General features: G+C 30.7%; 1 protein-coding gene across 1 annotated transcript in view; it reads right to left on the bottom strand.

Annotated features, from left to right (window-relative positions):
• The window catches only part of LOC111641073 (granulins-like), a 10,497-nt gene extending 1,747 nt beyond the window's left edge, over positions 1-8,750 (bottom strand). Inside the window, exons 1-7 of the mRNA XM_023387188.1 lie at positions 8,654-8,750; positions 6,331-6,427; positions 5,897-6,260; positions 5,445-5,764; positions 3,368-3,540; positions 2,094-2,190; positions 1,916-2,023 (exon numbers count right to left, since the gene is read on the bottom strand). Of these exons, the coding sequence (XP_023242956.1) occupies positions 1,916-2,023; positions 2,094-2,190; positions 3,368-3,540; positions 5,445-5,764; positions 5,897-6,260; positions 6,331-6,424 (1,156 nt within the window). The 5' untranslated portion in view covers positions 6,425-6,427; positions 8,654-8,750. The remainder of the gene's footprint in view (positions 1-1,915; positions 2,024-2,093; positions 2,191-3,367; positions 3,541-5,444; positions 5,765-5,896; positions 6,261-6,330; positions 6,428-8,653) is intronic.
• Between the last annotated feature and the right edge of the window lie 2,760 nt (positions 8,751-11,510).

The raw sequence follows: 11,510 nt of genomic DNA, 5'->3' as shown, positions 1-11,510 counted from the left end.
TACAGTCGACCCCCCTATAACACTGTTGATTATTCCGTTTTATATGAATTCCATGTTGTACGAGTCACTTAGATTTTACAAATACGTGTGCCAGGCTGTAAACGGCTCACGTATTTGTAAAATCTAACTGACTCGTACAACATGGAATTCATATAAAACGGAAAAATCAACAGTGTTATAGGGGGTCGACTGTATACACAGTCTTGCATTTTTATTAGTCATGTTTTTTTCCGTTTGTGGGGGTTAAAGAATCTGTCTAATGTCGATTTGCTTTTCTCTCTTCTTCAAGACTTTTCAGAAGTAATTAATAGCATTGTAATTGTAGACATCCCTAAGCCTATTAACCTCAACCTAGTTTGGATGCCATTCTAAGACCTTCGTTCTGACATCATCCCACTTTTTCAAAAAAAAAAAAAAGTTTAATAGCAGATTTCGATATTAATTCTCTTTTTCAGAAGAAAACATATCTCGCCGAGTTTCTTCGTGTTCTTCATTCAAGAGTTCTTGGCGTTCTTCTGTCGTTAGATCCGTTTCAGATTATAAGCTCTTCAATGTTCTTTATTTCTCAGATGTAATTTTTGTTACTCCTTAAGCTGCTTGAGTCTTCTTGATAATACAGTATCTTTCTTAGATAAGATTGAACTGCGGCCAACTGTAGACCTGTTCAAGCCATACTGCCAAGCAACAACAGACATCAGACATATGCCCACTCTCTACCTTTGCTATTATATCCTCACCTTTCGAAAATGAAAACCGACGCATAACTTAACGAGTTTTGCGTCGTTTTCATTTCCCGACAGTCTCGCGAATACTATAAAAAAATTGTTTCTGTCAGAAAAATAAAAGGCTGGAATTACAAGGAGAGTTTCAATGTTCGGAGGAATACTATCCGATCAGAATATACCGGATAGTGCGTGGATGTCGATGTCTCCCAAGCTCCAAAAAGTTTCGAATTGTTGTCCCAAGACAAGGGAAGAAAGACCAATCGGTATTCGTTATTTTACGTCGTATCTTCTTATGTTTGTTCTGTGACGTGTTCGTTATCCGATCATGTGTTCGTTGTCCGAACATAAAAATCTTTCGCAAAAGTGTTCGTTATCCGATTTGTTCGTTAACCGATCATCCACTGTATATACTGTATTATTATTTTATTAGGTAAATACTTTTTCTGGCAACAGATGGCGCCTCTATCATTATATTAGCATCTGTAGATATAAAGTGTGACGCATTTCATTCCTCTCGGTGTTATATTTTAAATAATTTAAAGTATTCGGTCGTATAATTCAGTAACATGCTATGTGGACGCAGACAACCTTGATCAATTACGAAATTTGTTATTTAATGTGACGTCAAATATCAAACATGTTCCAAAACTGTACTGTACATGACGTTCAGCAGAAAAATACTCAACAGCTCCGGAAATGTTTAGTCTAATGAACGTAGCCATTGAGGGGTGACAGCCAGAACACTGCCTATTAGCCATTTTTACGCCAGCTGGTTCGATTTCATTCGCTGTACTCTGTCTATTCGGATGTCTTAAATTTATTAAATGCCCTATTGACATGTTCACGGAACATGTCAATAGGGCATTTAATTTTTCTATAATGTATTTGGTATTTGTTTAATAGTGAACAAACACACTAAGATGTCAAGTAAAAAATAATAAGTTTTGCATGGCCAACGACTATTTTATATTAATAAAATAAAAGTACGACTCTTACAAAAAAATTTTGTTTCAGTCATTTCTTTCGTTGTTCGCACCATCAGCAGTTCATAAAATCACAAACTCACGGAGACGACCTTCCTTTTTAGGCTACTGCCTCCGTAGTTAAAATGTAAAAAATGATAAAAGCGTCATCTGGTGTTCTTGCCACAATCACAAAATACATTTCAAGTAAAAAATAATAAGTTTTGCATGGCCAANTATATTCATCTGGACAACAATGCTGAAGATCTGAACAGCATACCGCATCCTCCATAGGACAACATCCGTATCCTTCGTTAGCCTGGCAACAAGTTTGATCTAAACATGAAATTTTAATATATTTATTAAGTAAAAAATTAATCAATGAATTAAAAATACAAAACCTTACCTTCTTTGCATTGATACTTAGAATCTAGACAAATTGCTTGTCCTCTGATTATCGTCACAACCGCTAACAATATCGAAAGAACAAAAACCTTCATTTTCTGAAATAAAATATTTTATTGTTTCATGTTGTTAATAACTTTTTAAGATTAAAGTATATAGAGTAATTTCGATATGTGATAATTTATATTAATAGCGTATGAGTTAATAAAAACTTACTCTACAGAATGTTTTTTATGGACTTATTTGCGAAGAACATATTATAGAGATTGACATCTTATTTTTACTGACAGAAAATTAAATTAAAATATTTGATTAAACTTTAATCTAATTATAATTTTGTTTTTAAAACCAGGTAAAATATTTATTATTATTTAAAATTATTTCTTTCAAATGCATTTAATTGAGAATTGTTATATCAATATAGAAAATAAGCACTTATGTAATGTAAAATAAATGAAACAATATTTAATGTTAAGTTTTTAAAATTGATAACTGAATTTAGAATTAACAAAGTGAATGTTGTTTCAAAAACCAACAACATACATTCAGTCCAATAGAAAACTGTCCTATTGCAATTTTCGCATTATCGTTTATACAAAGTGAATAGATAGATAAATACCAGTGTCTAGCCGTCTTAACACCTCCCCGAAAAAAAAATGTCTGCGCTTTCCCACCTTTTATTTTTTTTAATAGATATAATAATATAGACACATTTTAAACAATAAAAAAGCTTTTGCTATAACATATATGTATATATAGTACAAGTATATTTATTTTTATATGAAATTCTTTTTAATCATTTAAACCAACTACATCTATGGCATCAAAATTTAATGCGAGGGTTGTTGTTGTTTATTGGCACAAAGTTTATCAAATCTTGGGGGCAATGTGCACAGTGCCACTCGTATCTCTTTTTCGACCACTAACCTGGCTCGGTATTTGGCTTTCATTTTAGCCAGTGCCGTAAAGCCCGTTTCGCATAAATAAAATGCTACAAACAGTAGAAGTAATTGCATTGCTTTGCAATACAAAACTTCATACTCTGCGCTAAGATTCACTCAAAATTGAATTAATGTTTCATTTTGAAACTTTTAGTGAGCTATAGAAAGGTTGCTATTTCTTCTTTGCCTTCAAACATCCTTTGAATCACTTTGAAAGAGGATAGCCAACAAACTTCACAGTAATACAGAAGTGAGGTATAATTAGCTTCCACACAGCTTTGCAAACAGCTTAATTCTCAAAAAACTGTTTTTAATTAGTTTATAATTTTATAACTTTCTCGCTTATATTTTTTGACGTTAGAGCTGCTCTTTGAAGCATACAGTGCGTCCAGATAACATATGGTGCTTTCTTTTTAACTAATCCTTGAAGACCTGCTTTGTATCCGGACATTGAGTGAGCTCCGTCAGTACACGGTCTAATGCAATTATTCCATGTTATGTTGTTTTCTTAAAAAAAAAAAACTGTCAACTGAACTTTTCTTCAAATGGATGTGGTCTTTCCAAGAATAGGTTTGCAAAGTAATATAACTTCTAATATATTCTTTTCCGCAACATATCGAACATATGCAAGTAAATAAACATCTTTACCTATATTATTTGCCTCATCTACTTGTATGACGAATTTCGAAGTACGCAGTCGAGAAATTGACTAATTGATCGTAAAGATCTTCATATATATCATTGATTCTTCTTCCGACTGTACATTATTCGAACCATATCAATAATGCTGGAAAAATTAGAGTTTTTCCTATTGTATGTGGTTTCTTACATTTTGCGATTCGGTAATAGACATGATACGAAGCCAATAATGCATTTAGTGGTACAGAAAGTATTTTTTTGAACGTTTAATTTTGATTATTAAGCATAAGTATCTTCATTATTGTTGACTTTTGTAATCACTCAAAAATTTATCCATTCGTCTAAAAAATATTTTATTGATATAAATTTATATTGATGAAGAATACAATTTCTAATTGATTAAAATATACTAACGTTTATTTTCAGAAAAAAATCACGAGAAAAACAATAGAAAAATAAAATCTCACCCAGCCGACACGCTTCAGTTGACACTTCATCTACGAGTGACATTTAAATTTGAGTTTATCGTTTTCATGCAACTGGCGATCGTTTTATGCATTACCGAAACAGAACGTTTGCGCACACGCCATTTTTAAATTTTTCCGCTCTGGATAATTATTGTAATAGGAATTAAATGTAAGTATAGAAATGTTAAAAAATAAAAATAAACATTCATTCACAGAATTTTTACGTTACGATATGAAATTTTACTTATTTGTTCATATTATGGCATAAAAATTAATTTTTTATTCAAAAATTTTCACGCCTCCCAGGTTGGAAACTAATGCATTATAGAAAAAATTGATTAAAAAATATCAAAAATTTATTTTAATCAATTGAAATACACATTTCGTAAAATTAATTTTTAACGTTCTTCTACGATTTAAATTGGTTTTAATTAGTTTTTATCAAACACGTTATTTTAGAAATGATATTGTTTATAATAAACTTTTATAAACTCCACATAATAACCTTGATCTTGATTAAACGATATGATTAAACTTTATTTTTCTGAACAGAACAGAATCCGCCAAGAACAATTCTTAAACAGGCTACACACGTACGGGTATACCTGAACAGGTGCATCTATCCGGTATATCTGAACGTGCGGTGGGAAAACAATTAAAAGTTCTGTCCTTCACGCCTTCAGGTATACCGGTACGTGTGTAATTGAACTTATGCTGCAAAATTCGTTTAGAAGCAAAGCAAAATTTTAATTTATAAACTTTCTTAAATAATTTATCAACAATCAATTAAAATTTCCAGTATGTTTGTAACTTATACAGAAATTTTAATAAAGTAATCAATTATTTCAATCTTTAATTGAAATTGAAATAAGGATTAATATAAAAATTTAATCTAGCTTATTTCAAATTATATGATTTTTAGTTACTTTTTAAATTTTCTTTTGTAAATAAATGAAATGAATTGATATACAGTATATATTATACCAGTACTTATATGCCTTTTTATTAGTTAGTTTATTTTTCTACATTTAAACCATTGGATTAAGATTGTTTTTAGTTTTAAATAAACTAAAAGAAAATACATGTTGTAAATGAAAGTAATTAATAGTTTATTAAGAGAAACAAATTTTAATTTTAATATTTATAATATCAAATTTTCGAAAATTGAATTGCTATACATTATTGTAATCTTGATTACAAACAAGTTTAAATCATTTTAATCGAAAGTTAATTAATTACAGAAACTTATACTCTCAAAAAAATAATAATAATCAAAACAATTGCATGCAACTTCAAAACTTCAGCTTTCTATTTTAGGTCGTTTAATTGCTGGTTTTTTCTCAAACCAAGAAATAATATCCAATCCATTGGTACAGAAACCTGAACTGTCGCATGTCATACCATTAGGACAACAATGAACTTTATCAGAGCAGCATACAGCTCGAGGAAAGGGACAGCACCCATAAGTGTTAGATCCTATCAAACAGCAACTATTTCCAGAATTGCAATAATTGCCATCGGGGCACTGTACAAGATCTACCGAACTTCGCACCAACGACTTGTATTCTGATAAAGCAATTGAATTTTTCTGGATTTTTGGAATCTTCTTTGGCTCCGTGTTAGATCTGCACAACCCTGCCANATTGCCATCGGGGCACTGTACAAGATCTACCGAACTTCGCACCAACGACTTGTATTCTGATAAAGCAATTGAATTTTTCTGGATTTTTGGAATCTTCTTTGGCTCCGTGTTAGATCTGCACAACCCTGACAAATAACAACTATATCCTGGTGGACAACAGGTGTTCCTATTCCTACAACAGACAGCATTTGAAAAAGGGCAACAGCCTATTTGGCCTGTAGTCATCGAACAACAAGTCGCCCAAAAAGGACATAGTGGACATGAATACGAGTGGCTAACTAAAGAGAAAGTTTCTCGGAGAGGCTCTAATTTTCTTGTAAAATTATGTTTTCCGGTCACATCTGGATACTTCACGCAGATTTTAAATTGATCTACGCAGATATATTCATCTGGACAACAATGCTGAAGATCTGAACAGCATACCGCATCCTCCATAGGACAACATCCGTATCCTTCGTTAGCCTGGCAACAAGTTTGATCTAAACATGAAATTTTAATATATTTATTAAGTAAAAAATTAATCAATGAATTAAAAATACAAAACCTTACCTTCTTTGCATTGATACTTAGAATCTAGACAAATTGCTTGTCCTCTGATTATCGTCACAACCGCTAACAATATCGAAACAACAAAAACCTTCATTTTCTGAAATAAAATATGTTATTGTTTCATGTTGTTAATAACTTTTTAAGATTAAAGTATATAGAACAGTTTATATAAATATATGGTAATGTAAATCAACGGCATATGGGTTAATAAAAACTTACTGTACAAAACGTTTTTTATGGACTTATTTGCGAAAAACATATTACACAGATTTACATTTTACAATAATATTTTCAATTAAATTTAAAAGCAACGTTCAGTAAAACTACACTAAAATCTTAAAACATTCAATTGCAATGTATTACAAAACATTTCATTAAATATGGACAATAAATTATAAAATTGTTCTGTTAAAGTTCCACTCTTCTCTTTCATGTGTACAGTACATTATATCCAAATAATGCCTTCAACATATAAAATCCATAAAAAATAACGAACCAAAGACGGTTATTAATGTTAGGTACTATCATATTATCTATTAAAAATTAGTTATTTAAAGTGTCTACATGTAAATTTGTATACTCACCAGTTTTTAAACTGTAATTAAACAAATAATGGAAATTTTAACTATTTCATAAAAATTACACTTTTATATTAGATTTGCATATTCTGTAGATAATCTTCAACGAATAACAACGCATATTAACAGTTAGATATTAAAATGAAATTAAAATTTATCCAATGAAAGGTCCCTCGCTATTCACCTTTAAAAGAAAGATTAATGATAAAAGAATGAAAGTATGTTAGTATCAAAATTTCTAACAAAATCTCAATTGAACTTGAGTAAACATTACAACACGTTATGCAAGATTTTATAAATAAACTGATTGTTTTCTACGCAACCGTGTTTTATCTAATTTATTTTATTTTTATTTATATAAAAAAACCATCTCAATTTTTCGTATTCAAATAACATGCAATTAAATATCTGACGAAAGCTATATTATTAGTAAAATGCGGAAACAATCGAATGGTCTGCCGTCATTCGCTGATGAAAAATTAAATTATGCAAAAATAACTAATTTGTTCATTTAATTGGTATGCTTGGGCATACCTTTCTGCTAAATAAAGATAATCAATAGCAAAAAGCGACTCATCGTGAAGCATGTCTAAAAGCTTTATGATGAATCGATTCATCGATATCCCATATAAACCTTATGTCTCTTAAGTTCTGAGAGACTGAATCAGTCGAACGTAAGCCATAATTAGCTTTAAGATTCGAACGCACAGAACAATCCTTACAAAAAAGTAAGTTAAACAGACATTAACAGACATTTCATCAGGGCCGGATTTGAGACAATTGGAGCGATTTGCGCCAATCGGGCCCCGCGCTTGAAGGGGCTACGCAGCATAACAAAATTTATATATTTAAAAATAATGCATGTTACAAAAATAAATATCTTGGTATATTATTATTAAAAATATAACAAAAAATTTTTTTCTTAAAAAGTTCGTGTCGATCGTGTCGATTGAGAGTCAAGAAGAAAGCCAGATGGATTTTAATACTATCTTAGAAGATTTTACAGAACAAAACTTCGAAACATATAAAACATTTCTTTATATGTTTAATAGCTGTTATCCGCGACTTCGCCCGCGGAGGTTTTGCAAGCAAATCCCATTTATATTCAGTATTTCAATAACCATAGTAATTGTTATATAACATCTACCGCCGAGAATGATGAGAATTGCCGAGAATCAAACCAACTGTTTTCAATTTGATCAATTTTCTGCAACGTTTACAATCGTTCTATAATCGAACNAAACCTTCATTTTCTGAAATAAAATATGTTATTGTTTCATGTTGTTAATAACTTTTTAAGATTAAAGTATATAGAACAGTTTATATAAATATATGGTAATGTAAATCAACGGCATATGGGTTAATAAAAACTTACTGTACAAAACGTTTTTTATGGACTTATTTGCGAAAAACATATTACACAGATTTACATTTTACAATAATATTTTCAATTAAATTTAAAAGCAACGTTCAGTAAAACTACACTAAAATCTTAAAACATTCAATTGCAATGTATTACAAAACATTTCATTAAATATGGACAATAAATTATAAAATTGTTCTGTTAAAGTTCCACTCTTCTCTTTCATGTGTACAGTACATTATATGCAAATAATGCCTTAAACATATGAAATACTGTACATAAAAAATAATGAACCAAAGACGGTTATTAATGTTAGGTACTATCATATTATCTATTAAAAATTAGTTATTTAAAGTGTCTACATGTAAATTTGTATACTCACCAGTTTTTAAACTGTAATTAAACAAATAATGGAAATTTTAACTATTTCATAAAAATCACACTTTTATATTAGATTTGCATATTCTGTAGATAATCTTCAACGAATAACAACGCATATTAACAGTTAGATATTAAAATGAAATTAAAATTTATCCAATGAAAGGTCCCTCGCTATTCACCTTTAAAAGAAAGATTAATGATAAAAGAATGAAAGTATGTTAGTATCAAAATTTCTAACAAAATCTCAATTGAACTTGAGTAAACATTACAACACGTTATGCAAGATTTTATAAATAAACTGATTGTTTTCTACGCAACCGTGTTTTATCTAATTTATTTTATTTTTATTTATATAAAAAAACCATCTCAATTTTTCGTATTCAAATAACATGCAATTAAATATCTGACGAAAGCTATATTATTAGTAAAATGCGGAAACAATCGAATGGTCTGCCGTCATTCGCTGATGAAAAATTAAATTATGCAAAAATAACTAATTTGTTCATTTAATTGGTATGCTTGGGCATACCTTTCTGCTAAATAAAGATAATCAATAGCAAAAAGCGACTCATCGTGAAGCATGTCTAAAAGCTTTATGATGAATCGATTCATCGATATCCCATATAAACCTTATGTCTCTTAAGTTCTGAGAGACTGAATCTGTCGAACGTAAGTCATAATTAGCTTTAAGATTCGAACGCACAGAACAATCCTTACAAAAAAGTAAGTTAAACAGACATTAACAGACATTTCATCAGGGCCGGATTTGAGACAATTGGAGCGATTTGCGCCAATCGGGCCCCGCGCTTGAAGGGGCTACGCAGCATAACAAAATTTATATATTTAAAAATAATGCATGTTACAAAAATAAATATCTTGGTATATTATTATTAAAAATATAACAAAAAATTTTTTTCTTAAAAAGTTCGTGTCGATCGTGTCGATTGAGAGTCAAGAAGAAAGCCAGATGGATTTTAATACTATCTTAGAAGATTTTACAGAACAAAACTTCGAAACATATAAAACATTTCTTTATATGTTTAATAGCTGTTATCCGCGACTTCGCCCGCGGAGGTTTTGCAAGCAAATCCCATTTATATTCAGTATTTCAATAACCATAGTAATTGATATATAACACCTACCGCTGAGAATGATGAGAATTGCCGAGAATAAAACTAACTGTTTTCAATTTGATCAATTTTCTGGAACGTCGTTTTGATCAATCGTTCTATAATCGAACCAATATGCAATAACAAATTCGAATTTAAAACTGTTCGAACATTTGGTTAAAAAATCGAAATATATGAAAATATTTATAACAATGTCTGAAATGTTATCAATTTAAGGGAAAGTATGGAATTAATTTCAAAAGTCGTTCTTCAGGTTAATCCTCAATGCTCTCTCTCCCCCCGCCGGGGAATTTCGAAAAATCCCTTCTTTGTGTGCATTTCCATGGCGTACCCTACCAATACGCAGTTAAAAACAAAAAATCGCATCTAAAATAGTACAGTAGAAGCCGTTTTTCCGGTTAAGATTTAATGTTCTCACTCTCCCCTCACTTGGGAATTTCGAAAAATCCTTTCTTAGTGTGCGTTTCCATGACGTACCCTAACTGTGTATCAAATTTCACTCTTTAGGTTCAGCGGTTTTCTCTGGGCGATGATGAATCAGTGACTAAATCAGTCTGGACAAGTAATTTTATATATTTAGATATTCAATAAAATTCAGTTATATTCATTCATCAACATATTAGAAGATTTTTCATGGCAAAAATTTATGTAGTTATATTCATTTAAAACTATAAAAATACTAAAACATATCTATGTATGTTTATATTCAATAAAATGGAGTTTTTATATTCGTAGAAATTTGTCTACCTTGTGGTTCATGACTTTTGATTTTTATAATTGGATTTTGGATTTTGCTTCAAATAAATATTTAAAATCGATATTTCAATATGTAAATTAACTGTTAATTAATTTTGTTATTTAGGGTTTGAGGGGCCCCGCAAAAGAAATTCAATCGGGCCTCGCATCTATTGCATCCCGCCCTGCATTTCATAACTGATAGATTCGTTTATAAAGCTGACCGCTATATGACCAGTAGTGTAACGATTTTTTGGTGGAACGGATATTACTTTCGACGTGACACGGGTAATAGTTTATAGATTTTTGCTTATTTGGAAAAACTAATTGACTCTGAAAATTCTGTAAATTTTTAAAATTAATTAAATTGATAATAAATAATAAGAATCACTCTTATTCCACTGCCGTTCCCAGAAACGAGCAATAGTTTCCTATTGGGACAGCCACCTAACCGAACCATAAAAACAGTGCGTCTCTACATTGGGGCACTTGAGCATGTGCCCTTCTTTTTGTCTCGGTTTTCCTTTTTCTAATTCCAAGAAGAGACCCAAACAACAGAGAACTCGTGACTTCCAGCCTATTCTGCGAATATAAAATAAACTAATAAATGGTATTCGTCCTTCGATGCCTGCAACTTCGTCGTACGTTAACCAAAATCCCATTCTTTGATTTTAAGGCCAAGTTAAGGCCCGAGTGCAACCAGCGCCATCTTGTACGAGCGCTGATCCGACGTCGAATCATGGAGTTCAAGTTCCATATAATGCTTTTTAATAGATGCTTTTTTTATCGCTTGTACCCTTCGTTTTTTCATAGTATGTGGGCGCAGCTGCACAGAAGTAAATGTACTGTACATGCTCTGTATGATATTAGATAAAATATAATTATGTTATGCATCTATCAAGTATCTTAATTAACGTCTTAGGTACATTTTTGGAAACGGGACTATAAACAAAACGACATATAACAAAACCAATTATACCACAAGCTAATTGA

The sequence above is a fragment of the Centruroides sculpturatus genome, unplaced genomic scaffold (assembly GCF_000671375.1).
Source record: "Centruroides sculpturatus isolate CEXI.00-Female unplaced genomic scaffold, Cexi_2.0 scaffold1496, whole genome shotgun sequence".
NCBI lineage: Eukaryota > Metazoa > Arthropoda > Arachnida > Scorpiones > Buthidae > Centruroides > Centruroides sculpturatus.
This window is presented reverse-complemented; position numbering and strand designations above follow the sequence as displayed.